General features: G+C 55.1%; 2 protein-coding genes and 3 pseudogenes across 2 annotated transcripts, besides 15 other annotated features; all 5 read left to right on the top strand.

Annotated features, from left to right (window-relative positions):
• On the top strand, window positions 1-2,406 carry Tc00.1047053509921.60 (dispersed gene family protein 1 (DGF-1), putative; the record flags this gene model as incomplete). The annotated part of the gene is made up of 1 exon (XM_803370.1): window positions 1-2,406. A coding segment is annotated over one exon (2,406 nt), but the record flags the coding sequence as incomplete, so codon positions are not given.
• Window positions 1-3,187: a sequence feature (areas merged during assembly that could not be assigned to a particular haplotype. This can correspond to areas where the two haplotypes were merged or to regions with more than two copies in the genome that were merged during assembly.).
• Window positions 2,599-2,619: a sequence feature (AT_rich).
• On the top strand, window positions 3,178-3,534 carry Tc00.1047053509921.51 (annotated as a pseudogene).
• Window positions 3,188-3,270: a sequence feature (haploid, Esmeraldo-like haplotype).
• Window positions 3,271-4,704: a sequence feature (areas merged during assembly that could not be assigned to a particular haplotype. This can correspond to areas where the two haplotypes were merged or to regions with more than two copies in the genome that were merged during assembly.).
• Window positions 3,933-4,029: a sequence feature (GA-rich).
• Window positions 4,118-4,149: a microsatellite.
• Window positions 4,505-4,544: a sequence feature (A-rich).
• On the top strand, window positions 4,634-7,447 carry Tc00.1047053509921.40 (annotated as a pseudogene).
• Window positions 4,705-5,019: a sequence feature (heterozygous, Esmeraldo-like haplotype).
• Window positions 5,020-8,591: a sequence feature (areas not merged during assembly with more than two copies in the genome that could not be assigned to a particular haplotype).
• Window positions 8,592-11,403: a sequence feature (heterozygous, Esmeraldo-like haplotype).
• On the top strand, window positions 8,679-10,895 carry Tc00.1047053509921.20 (annotated as a pseudogene).
• Window positions 11,391-11,701: a mobile genetic element.
• Window positions 11,404-12,891: a sequence feature (haploid, Esmeraldo-like haplotype).
• Window positions 12,221-12,268: a microsatellite.
• Window positions 12,892-15,942: a sequence feature (areas not merged during assembly with more than two copies in the genome that could not be assigned to a particular haplotype).
• Window positions 13,259-13,278: a microsatellite.
• Window positions 13,781-15,942, top strand: Tc00.1047053509921.9 (dispersed gene family protein 1 (DGF-1), putative; the record flags this gene model as incomplete). The annotated part of the gene is made up of 1 exon (XM_803371.1): window positions 13,781-15,942. A coding segment is annotated over one exon (2,162 nt), but the record flags the coding sequence as incomplete, so codon positions are not given.

The raw sequence follows: 15,942 nt of genomic DNA, 5'->3' as shown, positions 1-15,942 counted from the left end.
AGCCAGGTGTACGCCGCGCATGGGCTGGTGTTTGACATCGGAGTGGAGGTCAACGCGGCCGCCGTCGTACTGAACGACAACGCCGGTGCGCTGACCGATGGCGCGCTGCTGGAGCTGCGGGGGTCGGCGTCGTTTGTTTCCGGGTCGTGGCTGTCGGTGCGCGGCAACAGCGTCAGTGGCAGGCTTCTGTCGGTGCCGTCGTACCCGCGTGGTGCGGAGCTCGCACAAAGCACACTGACGCTCCACGGGAACGCCGGCAGTGGGCACGTCGTGATGGACGGCACCGTAGAGCTTGGGGGCGACGGCCGAAGGTTCGTCGTGGGGTGCCTGATGCTCAACGGGCAGGCGCTGCAGCCGATGGACTACAGGTCCGCCGGCATCATCGGGGAATTCCGTCCCGTGGCGTGTGGCGTGTGCGACGCCGACGTGAGCTGCTTTGCAGCAGCGACGAGGGCGATGTCGGTGTCGTGTCGCTGCCGCTGTGCTGAGGGCGGGTACGGGCGCGACTGTCTGCCGGTGTACCTGCCGCACGTGGACGGGTGCAACCGCACGCCTGTCCTGCCGTCGCTGAGCCACACGACGACGCTGACGGAGACGCGCAGCCTGACGCCAACGTGGACGCCGAGCCTGAGCAGGACGCATTACGGGTCGACGGAGACCCTGCAGATGACGGAGACGGTGGCGCTGTCGCCCACGCGGACCCCGACGGCGTTGGTGAGCAGCACGCTGTGGTGGAGCGATGTGGCGTGCCCGACGCTCGCCGTGACGACGACGGCAGCTGGTGGGAGCCTGACGCAGAGCGACATCCGCGGCGGTGGGAGCGCCGTCCCGACATGGCTGATGGTGGTGCTGCCGCCGCCGTTTCGGTGGGCAAGCGACCCGCAGCTCGGCACGCACCTGAGCTTCGTGCCGGTGTCGACGGCGCAGCCGAGCGGGTTTGGCGGTCCGTGGGGAGCGATGCTGCGCAACGCGACGTGGATGCGCAACGCGACGAATCCGTCCACCGTTCTGGAGCTGGCTGTGCCCGTGCACCGCGGTTACTTCATTGCTGCCGACGAGACGATAGTCATTCGCTGCGACGCTGTGGCGGTTTTCGGCGGCTGCAAGGGTGTGCTGCTTGGGTCCTTCACGATCAGGTCGAACACGTTGCCCGCTGCTGCCAGCGCCCTCTCGGCGATCACCGGCGTCGTTGCGGGTGCGGCGGCTGTTGCCATGGTGGTGACCGGCGGGCTGGGCTCCATCCTGGAGATGCAGGCACTTGGCGTGTTTGCGAGGGTGTCATGTGCCTCGTCGCAGGAGCGTGCGAGCACCGTTGCGCTGCAGTACTTCCTGTCGGTGTTCGCTGCCCGTGACCCGCTGTGGATGGTGTTGGGCAACGCGCTGCTTGCCGCTGTGTTCGGGTGCGTGCACTGCGGTGTGACGGCCGCCTTCCAGCGGTGGCGCGGCGTGGACGCGGCGAGTGCGTGGGCGGCGATGCGCTTCCCGAGCCTGACGTACGTTGTGGCGCACGCGATGCATCTCGGCATCTTCTTCGGCTCCGTGCTTGCACTGTCGATGCCCGACGCCCGCGTGCAGCACTGCGTGATTGGTGTCGTTGGCGTGCTGTACGGTGTGGCGTTCCCTGCTGGTGTGTGCTACTTGATTGCCCGCCACGTGGGTGCGAGCTTCACGAAGTACTGGCAGTTTTCGAGGAAGCCGCTTCATGAGCGCCTGCTGTACCCCGTCGGGTATTGGCACCCTGCGGCGCAGCAGCGGATGTACGGCGGCATGCTGACGAACATGAGGGGCAGTTACGTGTACTGGTGCATGTTCCAGCTGTCGGCGCTGTGTGTGGTGGGTCTGATTGCTGCTGTGCAACCGTCCGTGGGAGGCTGCCACGTCCAGTACTTCTGCATGGCGGCTGTGCTGCTTGCGGGCGCGGGCGTGGTTGCCTTCACGAACATGATGCGCTCGGCCTTCCTGACGGTGACGCACGCAGCGAGCTTTGTGCTCCTTTCGGCGCTGTGCGTGATCAGCGCGGCCAACCATCTTGCGCCGAGCGACGGCGGTGCGAGGGCGTACGTGGCTATCGTGCTGCTGCTGACCATTGTGCTGCTTGCGATCACTGTGTGCAGCGTCATTGTGTGGTACTTGGAGGACCGCCACTGGCAGGAGCTGCGCGAGCCGCGGCGTGGAGGGCTGGAGGCGCTGCTGCGCGATGGCGAGGAGAGCGACGAGGACACGCAGAAGCCTCACGACATGACGTCATCGTCGTGCGCCTCAGGCACCATCGTTGCGTCGTCGTACCGACCACCCGCAGCGCTGTTGCAGCCCGTGGCCGGTGACACCCGCTCAGACGCCCTGAGTCTGATCGACGGTACACCCGATGCAAGCTGCAAAATTAATTATGCCGCTCTGGACAGATGAGGATGGCTCGCTGGACGAAAGATTTATCGCAGTTTCTCATTTTTGAGGTGGAAAGGCTCCGCCCCCCCAACAGTACCGTTACGCGGCGAGAAGACACAAAGCTCTCGCAGATGCGGCATAACGTGGATGCGTCTGGCAGGGATCTTTTCTCTTTCCATTATTCATTGATTGATTGGGTGATTGGTTTGTTGCTTTTAATTTATTTTATTTTATCGATTATCGATTATCGACGACAGCGGATTATCGCAATATCACGCTAGCCCGGGGCGGATGCGTAACGTGTGTGTGTGTGCGTATGTGTTTTGCGGCCGCCGCTGCAGCACCGAATATGGAGACTGTTGCTCTCTCTCTTTCATATCTGTACTCTGTAGTGAGGACGTGCTCGACGATGGTGTTGGTGCGCGGGCCATAGGATGCATTCAGGAAAGCGTTAGGGAAAACAGTCGATGAAACCCTTCTGTGACGCGTCACCTCCTGGAGGTTGTGAGTGTGCGTTGCTGGCTGAAATGAGGAGAGGGCGTGGGGTGCCACGGCTGTGCGGCTGCGCGGCCACTCATCGGACTCTGAAACGGCATTGTCGCCGTTTTTTCCGTGCATCGTTTCTATTTTGTCCATATGTTTGCATGACTCTTTCTTCTGTTTCACGATGACTGGGTGGGAGGGCATGGTTGTCGCTTTTTATACTTCTGATGTTGTGTAGAAAGAACAACGAGAGAAGGAACGGGGAATCATGCGGAATGATGTACTTTTTGTGGATATATATATATATATATGTATTTGTTCTGCAGGTTAGGTCTTTTCTGTCGGCAAAGGGTTTTAAAGCATCTCATTTGAATTTGCCTTTCACGACGTCTCTAACGATGCCATTAAACATATGACACCAAGCGAGGCACTGCGAAAGCATCTGGAGAATGCACAACTGGCGCCCCGTGTGTGTGTTGCCAAGGCACTAGAGGACGAGGAGGCAACTGTGGAAAAGTACGCCTTGACATGAGGCGATGTGCTTACTTGCTACCAGGCATGGGCAGAATACCGCCCGCCTTTCGGGATAGCTTGGTACAGTCAAATTACGAAAAGTACTGGACGAGAAAGCGCCAGGTGGAGGATGATAAGAACCCATTCAAATAAGAGGGGGGAAGGGAGATGCATATGTATAGAGAGGGAGGGAGGGAGAGCAGTAATTGTGGGTTTATGCGTGTATTTTTGTTTGGGGCTGCTGCTGATTTTTTTGAATAGCGTGGCTACGCAGTATGCAGTTGGCACCCACATTTTTTATTATTAGTGGACAGATGGATTTAACACAAGGCCGTGAGGCGAAAAGAAAGAAAGAATGAAAAGAAAATTAACGACGGTAGCAGATGAAAGAAACAAATATATATACATGGGGTTTGGTAGTATTATTGCTCCTAGCGGAAGGACCCACCTACATGCGATAGGCCTTTTTTCATTTTTGTTTTACCGTTCTGTTTACATTCCTTTTCGCCCCCCCACCGCCATCTTTTACCGATGGGTATTTTCAACTTACTTTTGTATTTCTCTTTCTTTCTCTTTTTCTCTTTGTATATTTTTATTTATTTATTTGTTTGCTTCCTTTGTTGCATTCTTTTTCTAACTTCTTCTCTCCCGGTAGTTTGGCTAATTTCATTCCCACACACATACACAAAATGCCATGCAAGCACCCCTGATATACATCTCTTTTTATTTTATTTGCCTGTTGTTGTTGTTGCTGCTGCTGCTGCTGCTTGCAGTTATTTGACCAGCGCATGCACCCACATTTTTTCCCCTTCTTTTTCTTTTTATTTGTTTGGGCCTTAACGTCTTTTGGGAGTCGCAGCACCTCCTGTAGGGGGGGAGGAGGGGAGCACCCTCGTCACGTCCACCACTTCTTTCAGTTTGGCCTGGCGTCTTTTTGTTTGGTGCGAACAAAATCCATCGTTGATAGCATCCCGTTGCACGCAAGAGTCTTATCAACGGCACACAGAAACCCACGAGGAAGGGTCGCTTTTCTTTTTTTCTGTTGCGTAAAGGAGCCCACTTTGTCCCGTCACACTGTGTGGACGGCTCCTTTGTTGTGGTTGCACCGTCATGACTGTGCGTATTTTTCTTTTTTCCTCTTTTTATTATATTTCTTTTTTTTTATATTGTTGCTTAGTGTTCAGCTTTTAACTTAATCCAACTGGGAAACGAGGAGAAACAATGCCTGGAGAGCGCAAGAGAATGCACTGCGATGATCATGCCTAGAGTCAAGCGTCTACTGTGCCGCAGGGAGATCTTCAGAAGAAAGAAAGGCCGGAGTTCCATAGCGAAATGGATCAACCCGCCGCGACCCACATAAGGGTGGAGGAAACGCGGCGACCAAAGTGGACTTGTAACAGTCGGCTGGCTGAAGTACTGCTGGAGGGAAAGGAACGCATCACCAAAATGTGGCTGAATGATTTTCTTCGGAATTATTTTGACGGCAGGGGCGTTGAGGAATTCAATGAGAACGTCTACATGAAGGACTTTTTAATTAGCCCCAGTGAGTTCATCCAAGAAGGAATGTTATTGAGGGCAATAAAGGCATCGCCGCCATAATACCAAGAACTGAAAAAGAGCGTGAGGAGTTTTACATACTGTTGGAGGCTTCAAATAAGCCTAAAAAAGAATTTATTGTCACTCTCAGGGAATGGAGGGACTTTAAAGGAAAGGATACGGTCACTCCTCCTGCAATGGCACAAATAAACACAGCCTGCTCTCAGGTACCTGAGAGGAGAGAGGCAGGAGGAGGAAGAAAGGGCAAGGCGAGAAAGAAAATAGCTTGGAATTGACGTTTCCACTATGATTAAAGATGCGGTGTTTGAGGGAAGGGTTCACGTGAATAAAATGGAGCTGAATGACTTTCTTGCGATTGAATTGGACGGCAGGGGCGCTGTGGACGCCAATCGGAATGTCTTGCAGGAGGAGTTTTTCGAGGGCCTCAAGAAGTATATTTGCGATGCGGGAGTATTGTGCGAAATACAGGCATCGGATTGTTCTGTGAGGATGGAGAGGGCTGTAAGGGATGAAATGGATATGGAGGAAGATGTACACAAGCTTGACGAGAATGACGTGGACAATTTACTGAAGTGGTTGGTGGCCGCTGCGGAGGTAAAGGCAAGTGTTCATGTAGCCACCAAACAGTTTTTGGATGCAGCCGCCGAGGAAGCGAGGAATCCAACGACGTCGAGTGCACCGAGATGCCTGGAGGGATGCTGCGAGTCCGTGTACGATGCGAGGTGGCATCATGTCGTGGAAGTTGTTGGCGGCGAGGGGACTGGAATTTATGTGAGGGAGGGTGAGCCACCGCAGTCATGGACGTACAAGACAGTTGGCGAGTCCCTCGAAAGGGATGACGGTGTGGAGCAATCCGGTGCACCGCGTCCCAGACTGATGGTGCTCGCCTCGGACAAGGGAAGGGCCGTACTCGTGGAAATGGAAGGAGAACAAATTCACTCGTGACTGCTACGTGAACTGTGAGGTGGAGCGAGTGTGGCGGATCGTCAAGGGCGATATAACCGAATTGGTTCAGCACTGACGGTGAGCCCTACTTTACGCCTGGGCGGCGTGTGTTGACTGGGACGCCCGGGATCGGGAATTCGATGGCTGCCGGATCGTACCTCCACTACCAGCTGCTGCACGGCGATGTCGAGAAACTCCAATTTGTTGTCTACAGTTTTGGTGGAAGTACGAAGTAATTGTGTGACAAGGCCATCAAGACGGTGACAAGATACGTGGGTACAGGAGCATCCACGGACGCTTTGTGGGGTTTGTGGGATTGTGTGATGAAAGGGCATATTACCTACGATGTGACAGAGAAAGGGACACCGCCAGCGAGCTATTTTGTGTCTAGCACCGGATGGGGCATGATTGTGGTGTCACCCCAAACGAGGGCAGCTGTGATGAGTGGGAGACGCAAGCAAAAGCCGAGCGAATCATCGTGAATTGCCCTGACGAGATGGATGTGAAGGCGATGTGTGCATGGATGGAGCGCGATGGGACTACGGATGGGCAAGCGGAATACTGGAAGATGGTCGAAGAACGCATGGATAAGGTGGGGCCGATTCCACGTTACGTCTTTGATGCCAATAAGTTTGTTGCACACTCTGCTGCCATTGAGGATGCCTTGGATGGGATCAATTCCCGGGACGGTGAAAAGCACTTTACACATCGGGGAGTGAGACTGTGGTATTCTGGGGATCCGCCTCAAAAACTTGTGAGTGTTGTCAGAGCAAGAGGAGAAGTCGGTGCTGAGGTATTTCTTAACGCACCGATATCTGTTTGCCTCGGGCGTCGAATAGCGCACCATTTTGGGAGACGCGATGAGTGATGGGGATTTAGTTCTGTTGCTACTATTGGGGAAGAGGAATACTCTTTCTTCTGAATGTATGGAGGGGTTTGGCTTGCGCGCATTCATGTTTGGGGTGAGTTTGTCAGTGCATTAGTAGAGGAACTCAAGGAGCTGAGGCCACCAGCACGTCGTGGAGGACAGTACGCAGTGCTGAAGGCGATCCCTGAATGGCACCCCGCCGAGTTGTATGTGGATCGGCTGCAATGGAATACCATACAAATAATGCTATAAAGCATTGGGTGCTGTGCATACCGGCGGGTGCAGGCTTTCTGCTGGTGGACGCCTTTTTTCCTTCGTGGAGCCAAATTCAATGACGCTGGTTGGGCTGCGGATGGCTACGGTGGGTGGGCATCACACCACCGCCAGCACTGCGAGGCAGTTCACTGAGCACCTGGCGGCGTATTTTAATGGCTGGAAGGAATTATCCCGAGACATGTCGTGGGAGATTATTTATGTGCAGCACGCCGATGAATAACAGGCGGAGACGTGGTGTCGTCAATGCCAATAGTGTGAGCGACGGTGAAGGCCGTGAAATGGCGGGGTTCTGGAGGGAAAAGGTGCGCCAGTACCAAGTGTCAATATCATCCGGAGACTTTGGAGGAGACGCAGCTCTCCGAAGTGAGGAATAACCACGGAAATAGGAGAACAAATTTGGGAGGGAAAGGGACGGTTTGATTTCTGGTAAAAAGTAATGTGGGATATAAATTTTTGGATGCTTGTGTGTGCATGCATACAGTGCGGGTGCACCAGCGGCATGCGGCAGCACCGCACACGAATGCGAAAAACGTCCAACGCTATCGAACTTAACAGTGACAAAAGAAAATTAGGGAGGGAGTGGGGTTGTTTGTTTTCTGGTGGAAAACGTTGGGTGATTTCCACATAGTATGTTAGTTGTGTCTGTGTGCATGCGAGGCACAATTGGAGAATTGCCCCGGTATGAGGGAATCATTGTGGCTGGCGGTGTCACGGCGTTACTGCATTGTCCATTTCCTTCTATTGTGTTCTAAGTCCCATCACTAACAGAAGCATCTTAAAGGGATTGCCGAATAAGTTGTATTGAGGAAATGGTGCACTCTGTGTGGCTGCATGGAGTGACGCGGCGCGTCATGGCTGGGTGAGGATCCGCTTCGGCGTGTGTGGCTCTGTGGTGATTGCTTGCTCCGTGTGCGTTGTGTGTTGGCTGCGGGGCTGTGGCCGTATCCCGTTGGCCGTGGGATTGAACTGGAGGTGGTGGCGTTGGGTCTCTTCTCTTCCATGGCGGGTGGCTGCTGGCGGTGTGTGCGTTTGTTGTGTGGAGGGCCGAATCCTCTCACCCGCGGACTGACGGCACTGCGATGGTGTTTGTGTGTGTGAGGGCTGGTGTGGAGTCGCCGGCCAGGGTGAGGGCCGTGGCGGTGTCTTTCCCGCTTGTCGTTTGTTCCTTCCGTGTGCTTTTTTTGCTGCTTCTTGCCTTTCCCTCGTCATCCTCTCCTCCTGTGTTTCTGCGTGGAGTGGCCGCATGCTCACGGGCCATTTTGATCGTAATTGCCTCCTGACGGCATCCATCTCCCTCCGCCTGTCTGTCTGTCATTCGCTGTTGGGTGTGGCGTGTTGCACCGCGTGAGGGCTGGCGCGCACACACCGACGGCCCGCCGTGACTTGCCGTGTTGCTGCTCTTTTCTGTGGGCGATGGTTCTCCGTGCTGTCCCTTCCGGATTGTCTTGTCTCCTGCTCTCTGCGTGGGTGCTCTGCTCCGCTCCTCACTGACGTGTCTGGTGTATTGCCGCTGTTGCTGCTGTTTTTCTCCTTCACTTATCGAACACACACAGACACGCTAGGAAAGCAAGCAAGCGCTAATCGCCACTGTGAGATTCGAAGGCACTGAAAGGACCAACAGCACACACACCGTCCACAAACACGTATTTACATGCTCTCACGTGTTGCTGCAGTGAAGGCACCCCGCACACACAACCGCCGCGGCGTGACCGGATCCAGCGGAAGGAGGAGGGAAGGAAGAGAGAGTGAGCCGCAGAGGCCCAGCATGTCCCGGCATGCGTTTACTTTCGCGGTGCTGCTGCTTTTTCTTGTCGTGATGATGTGCTGCGGCAGTGGAGCTGCGACCGCTGATTAGGCAGCGTCAGGGGATGTGCAACTGCCGCTGTCGGTCGATGTTTTTGTGCCAGATAAGACGCCGGTGCTGCCGAAAGGTGGGACTTCTCCAGAAATGACGAGGGATTTATTTGTTTCACCCTCTCTTGTCAGTGCTGGTTGAGTAATGGCTGTTTTCTTCAAAGGCGACATATATATCCAACATGAATTTAATGATTTAGGTAAGCTCTTTTCTTCTGATGTTGTTGCGGGGTACATCGACCCAGCGTGGGAATGTTCCACTCTTGTTGAAAAGGTCGATAAAGGAAAATGGACTGCACACACTGTGCTTGGTGGAGCGGAGGGAAAGGAGAGTTTGGGTGTTGTGTACCACCCCACAACAACAACGAAGGGAAATAAGGTGTTTCTTCTTGCGGAGGTCTCTGATCTGTCTAAGGGAAATGAGGGGTGGCGACCTTCTGACGTGCATCTGAAACTGGTTGTGGGTACTGTCACAAATTCTACTGGCGACGAGCCGAGTGGGTGGATCGAATGGGGCGAACCCAAACCGCTGTTAAGCCTAATTACTTCAGCTGCTTCCAAAAATAAATTGGCGAAGTTTTATCCTTCTGGTGGCTCAGGTGTTCTGATGGAAGATGGCACGCTCGTGTTTTCTCTGATGGCGAAGGAAGAAGCAGAAGACGATTACTCCACGATTATTTATTCGACGGACAACGGCAATAACTGGGTGTTCCCAGAGGGCACTTCTTATCCGAAATGCGAGACACCCCGCATCACCGAATGGAAGGGATCACTTCTCATGATTGTTGACTGCGAGAATGGCCAGAGGGTGTACGAGTCGCGTGACATGGGGACAGCGTGGACGGAGGCCATCGGGAAACTCCCAGGCGTGTGGGTTAATTTAGAATCAGCGTTCTTTTGGGACAAAAGTTTGCGTGCGGGAGCCCTCATCACCGCGACCATTGAGGGAGGGAAGGTCATGCTGCACACTCAGAAAAGGTACCTCACGGAGGGGCAAAAGGACAAGGCGCTCTATCTTTGGGTCACGGAAAACAACCGCACGTTTCATCTTGGACCGGTTGCCATGAGGGATGGTATGAATTGGTTGTTCGCCAGCAGCCTGCTGTACTCGGATGGTAATTTGCATCTTTTACAAGAGAGGTTCAAGCGTGAAGGCAGTGTGATTTCACTTTCCCGCCTAACGGAGGAGCTGAGTACAATCAATTCCGTCCTCAGTACTTGGGCGCAAAAGGACATTTTCTTCTCCAACTTGACTATACCCACGGCGGGTCTGGTGGCATTTTTTTCCGATGCGGCCAGTGATGGGAGATGGATTGACGAGTACCTTTGCGTGAATACAACGGTGACGAACGCAAGGAAGGTCAAAGATGGGTGGCGGTTGACAGAGACTACCTCCGGGGTACTATGGCCCGTGAACGATTGGAATAATAACGTGCGGCATGTATCCTTGAGCCACCGCTTCACACTTGTGGCGACGGTGAGCATCCACCAGGTTCCGAGTAATAGCACCCCTTTACTGACTGCGTTCATGGAGGACGCTCGGTACCCTTATATTATGGGACTGTCGTACACCGCGGATAACAAGTGGTAGACGATGTTCGAAGTCAAGTTATCAACAAACAGCAGCACTTGGGAGCCGAAGAAAGAATACCAAGTGGCACTCATGATTCAAGGCAAAAACGCCTCTGTGTACATTGATGGTTTGTTGTTGGGGGAAGGCGAACTGCTATTAACAAGAGATGTTCCACTTGACTTCGTATAATTTTGCTTTGGCGCGTGCGGTGCGCACAACTCTCCTGTGACGGTGACGAACGTCTTTCTGTACAACCGCCCACTGAATTCCACTGAGATAAATGCACTCAAGGAAAAGGTCCACACTTCGAATGGCTCAGGCGAAGCACTGGCGGGGTGGGCAGCTCTGGGGGGAGCTGCCGCCAGAGAACATGCGGCTGTGGTGGGCTTGACATCTGCTGGGAGCGGACAGCTGGCGCTGCTTCTTCTGCTTGGACTCTGAGGAGTGTGCATCCTCTGTGTGGAACACTTGCTCGCTCAACTACAGCGACACACACACACCGCTAGGAATAAATTTTACTACGCAGAGTGCAATTTCTTTTCTTTTATTGCCCTCTTTTCCCCTCTCTGTTGCCTTGGGGCAACCACCATGGGCTTTTTTTCTTTTTTCACTTTTGTCAATTGTTTCTGCTTCACTCTTCCTGTGAGGGGTGCCGTGTGTTTCCCGCCCAACTGCTCCACTCGCACACCCACCGACACGCTCATGACGACGGCCCTGTGCGCCTCGCCTGCTGCACGCATGAGGAGGGGCCGCGACGAACGGCGCGCTGAGGGAGCCGTGACGTGTGGGCGTGCGACGAGGGCCGGTGGGGCGGAGCACACATTTCTTTCCCTCTTGTTTTTTTTTCTTTGCGGCCAGGGCGGGCAGACACCCGCAGCGCCACACACACACAGCCACACCCTGTCGCCGTGTTTTTAAGATTTTTTGCTTTGCGTGTTTATAGGGGCATGGAACCGATAGAGGCCAGGTAATATTTGTTTTTATTTTGCCATCCTACCCACCCACCCCCTTTTGATTCCCACCGTCGCGGCGGGGTCTTGTGGTTGGAGGACCTCAAAGTCTGCCACTTCGTAAGTAATTATATTTAAATTCTAAGTAAGGACAAAGCACCATGCTAGTGGTCCACAGAATTCTATATATTGAATGAAAAGAAAACATTGAAGCAATTAACTAACGAACCTTTTTTCCTAACTTGTTTGGTTTCCATAGATTATTTCAGGATCCGGCCAGCTGCCCGGAAGATTATTCCCTCTTGTGCCGTTTTTATGCGGCCAGGGCGGGCAGACACCCGCAGCGCCACACACACACAGCCACACCCTGCCGCTTTTAAAAAGTAATTTTGCTTGCTCTCTTTGACTTTCTCACTGTGTGTGTTTTTTTTTTACTTTTCGCGCCGGCAGTCCCTTCGGTGTCGGCCTCGTGGGCATTTCTTTTCCTCTGATGTGTTTTTTTTTTTTTGCTGCGCTCACTCTTTGCATGGAGAGACGCGACTCCCGTCATGTCTGCGTGCTTCTCTCAGTCCTCACACACGAGTGACTGTGCTCTGCAGGCCGCACTCACGCGCCGATGAAAGGGCTGATGGGAGCACCAACACGCAAATGACCTCATGAAATATAAACGATGTGCGGACACACATGGAGGGTCAGACGGTTGAAACAAATGTATCTTATTAAAAAATTTTTTTGGGCGAAATGTACAGAGAGTTTGCAGGGGTCGCACGGTAATTAGCTGCTTTTTTTGTGTGTGTGGAACAGTAATAGAGGACGTTTTTTTTTTTTTTTTTTATTTTTTTTTATTTTTTTTTATTTTTTTTTATGGTCAGTTGCTAGACACCGTTATGAGCGACATGTTTCCGACTTTTGTTTCCCTTTTTTTGGCCACTCGCGGTGCCGGCGTCACTGCTGCGCGTCCGGCGGACCGCACAAAACGAGGAGTGGAGGAGCAGGCCGGATGCCGCATGGAATATAAGGGATGTTGTGTGGGCTGGTGGGAGAGTATAACCTTTTTTTTTTTGTTTTTCGTTTGTGCAGGGAATATGCATACGCCCCCGATCGTCCTGTGTTGCATGGCACATGAAAGTCCTGCCGAATCAATTTTTCTTTTGGTTGTGTTTCCCAGGAGTCATGACGTATTCTCACCCTTTTTTTCGTTTTGATTTCTTAAATCCCTGCGGCTTCTTTCCGTTTTTGCCGTGTCTACTTTCACTGAGTGCTTCCGTTTTATGTTTCTTACCGCTGGCTGTGCTGCTGGCATGTCTCCATTTCTTTTCTTTCTTCTCCGCTAGAGGCATCGATGGTCCGCGACGACGATGGTTTGTGCTCCCCTCTGCGATGGCACGGGGGTGACTGGGCGCCGGCCTGCTGAGTGCACTCGGAGAGGAGCGGATGGTGTGCGCCGTGCCTCACTGTGAGTGTGGAACACTAATCCGTCGGGGAGAAGTAAAGGGCTGCGGTATGTACTTGGATTCGCTTATTCCCTCTTGTCGCGGTTGTGTGTGTGCTGCGCGCATTGCTTTTTGTTGCGGTGCGACGTGGGAGGCGTGGCTTCTGCGTGTTTCTTCTTGCATGCGCTGAGCGGCGGACTTCTCTTCCCCATGACACCGCCCTTGTGTGTGTGAGTGGGGGGAGAAGAGATGTGTGAGGGAGCGAGCGTGGGTGGCTGCCGACCCGCCCGCAAATCCGGGCCATCCACACACGTGTTTTTTCTTGACGGCCTTTTGCGGCTCTCATGCCGTGGAGAGGGAGAGGATATGAAGGGTTTGCCTTTGTCAGGAGGAGGATGAGTGGAGCAATATCCTTCCGTGGTTTTTTTTTTTTTTTTTTTTGGCAGCCGATGCGGAGTACATAAGTTTGGGCAGCTGTAGAATGAAATTTTGATGCTGTTCCGTGTATACTGCACAATTGCTGTTACTTCACAGCCAATCCGCGGCGCGATTTTGAGCGGTGCTGGCCGATGAGGGGAGAGCGATGGTTTCACTGAAGTGATTGCATCTCCGCGCCTTTGTGTTGGTGGTTTTGCTGTGATGGGGACTGTCTGTGACCGGATGCCTCTGCGTGCCCCTGTGTTTATTTGCTGTTGTTGCTGCCTTTTCCTTTTCTGACTGTGCAATTAGGGTTACTTTGGTTTGAACAGCACAACTATCGTTTCAAGGTATTAGGAATTACTTGCAGTATTAGTAGTATTAGTATTATTTGAATAACGATCTGGCGGAATTGTGTTTCTGGATTTTCCATCTGTAGAAAAGGATTTGCTAGGCAGGAGTTACGGTCGACGGGGCGAGTGCGACACACCACGAGAGCCCTGTTGATACCTGATTGGATCGGTGGATGCGGTCTGCGGTGGGTGCGTGTCCGCACAGCCGTCACCGTGTGCGGCGCAGGGCCACTGCGGCTGTGTGTGTGGCGCTGCTCGTTTTGTTGGCGCTGGTTGCGGCGGCGGCGTGGATGCCCGCGGTGCAAGCGGTGGCGTTGCGACTGCGGGGCGGCACGGTGGACAGAGCCATCACGGTTGGCCACGCCGTGGACACGGTGCTGATGGACGGCGTGTACATCACGAACGGCGTGGCTGTTGTGTTCGACGTTGCGGCGATGCTTCCCGGCACACTGCGCATCGACTTGAGGAACTGCGTGTGCGACGGCGGTGCGCAGATCTACGTGCGGGGCTACAGCGACGAGCCGGCGAGTGACCGGAGCCTGGAGGTGAGCGTGAGCGGGCTGTCCGGGAGCTATTGCTCGCTCGTGTTTGTGCACAACCTGCCGGCACACACGAACGTGACGGTCCGTGACTCGACGATTGTGACGGCGGGGCCGATGCACTACTCCCAGCTGAGCGGGCTGACAGACGCGGTGGCGTCGCCGCTTGTGCTGCACGCGACGTCTCTGTTGCAGACGCAGCTGCGTGTGAGCAACACCGTGCTGAGGTCGTTGCAGGTGGGCGGGTCTGCGGTGTACGTTGGCGGCGACGTGGACCTGCTGTCGAGCGCGGTGGTGCTTGACGGCGTGTTGCTGGAGGCCTCGGGCGGTCCGACCGCGTCTGCGATGCATGTGGCGACCTCGTCGCGTCTCAGTCTGCGGAGCCACTCGGTATTCTCTGTGACGAACGTCTCGGTCGTGAGCAGCGGCGGCGGCTTTGTGCTTGGCGAGCGCCTTGCGGTGATTGATTCGGTGCTGCGCTTCGTGGGCGTCGAGGGGTCTGTTGCGTCGTCGCTGGTGCACTGCGACGGTGGGACGGTGGATGCCGGCGGGTGGCTGGACCTGCACGACGTGTGGGCGGTGGGCGAGGCGTCGACTGTGGCGTTGCTGTCGGGGGTGACGCTCAGCGGCGGTGCCGTTTCGATTGCACGCTGCGCTGCCACCGGCGCTACGATTGTCTCCGGGCCGACGATCACGAGCGGCGTCGTGTCGGTGCAGTGCAACCGTGCCGGTGGTCGGGTGCTGCAGAGCAGCGGCGACTACCGCATGGCCGGCCTGCCCTCCGTGAGCGTGGTGCCGTGCGACGGCTGTGCGGCTGCGCTGGCGTGCTTCGATGGACTGACGGCGTCCTTCTCCGAATGCGTGTGCGGCTGCCGTGCCGGCGGCGTGGGCGAGGCATGCCTGCCGTTCGACGTGCCGCCTGCGAGGGCCAGTGGCGGTGGTGGCGGTGCGCAGGACTGCGTGAGTGGCGTGACGCTGACGGAGTCGGTGACGGTTGGCGGCGGGCGTGCGACGGCGTGCTTCGACTCGGTGGTGTTCGGCGGGCCGATCATTGTGGCGGTGGACCTGCGCTCGATGGACGCGTTCGCTGACGCGGTGAACGTGACGCTGCGCCACTGCGTGCTTGCGGGCGGCGCGCAGCTGCGGATTGGTGGCCTCAGCGAGAGCACGGCGCGCCTGGTGCCCCACGCCCTCGTCAACATGACGAACGTGACGTCGCTGGAGGGCACGATCGTGCTGCATGGCGCGATGCCGCTGCACTCGAGTGTGCTGCTGGCGAACTCGACGCTGCGCGCGACGGTTGGCGGGTCGCATTACGTGCCGACGACCCCTGGCCACGAGAAATCCCGGTACGGCCCCGCGCTTGTTCTGGACGGCGTCCGTCTTCTGTCGACGCGGTTTGTCATGACGCGGTCGACGCTGGTGTGTGGCGGGGGCTCGTGCGCTGCGATCCTCTTGGAGCGCGGCCTCGGCGTGCACCTGTCCAGCGTCTTCTACATGGACAACTGCGCTGTCATGTCGCGGACGCACGTGATGTATGCTTTTGCGTCGGACCTGCGTGTCAGCGGCGACTCCGTGTTCTCCATACAGAACAGCTCTTGGATTGCGCCGAGCACCGAATACGAAGGCGCGTGTGTGTTTGGGGATGTTGTTTTGGATGGCGGCAGCGTGCTGCAGGTTGTGTCCAGTAATTTCCGTCTCGGCTTCGCCATGCTCATTGCAGAAACGCTGACCGTGACTGGTGGCAGCTGGCTGGTGCACCGCAACAACGAGTTCCGCACCGCCTACGTTGTGTA

Source organism: Trypanosoma cruzi, genomic scaffold, assembly GCF_000209065.1.
Source record: "Trypanosoma cruzi strain CL Brener 1047053516525 genomic scaffold, whole genome shotgun sequence".
NCBI lineage: Eukaryota > Euglenozoa > Kinetoplastea > Trypanosomatida > Trypanosomatidae > Trypanosoma > Trypanosoma cruzi.
This window is presented reverse-complemented; position numbering and strand designations above follow the sequence as displayed.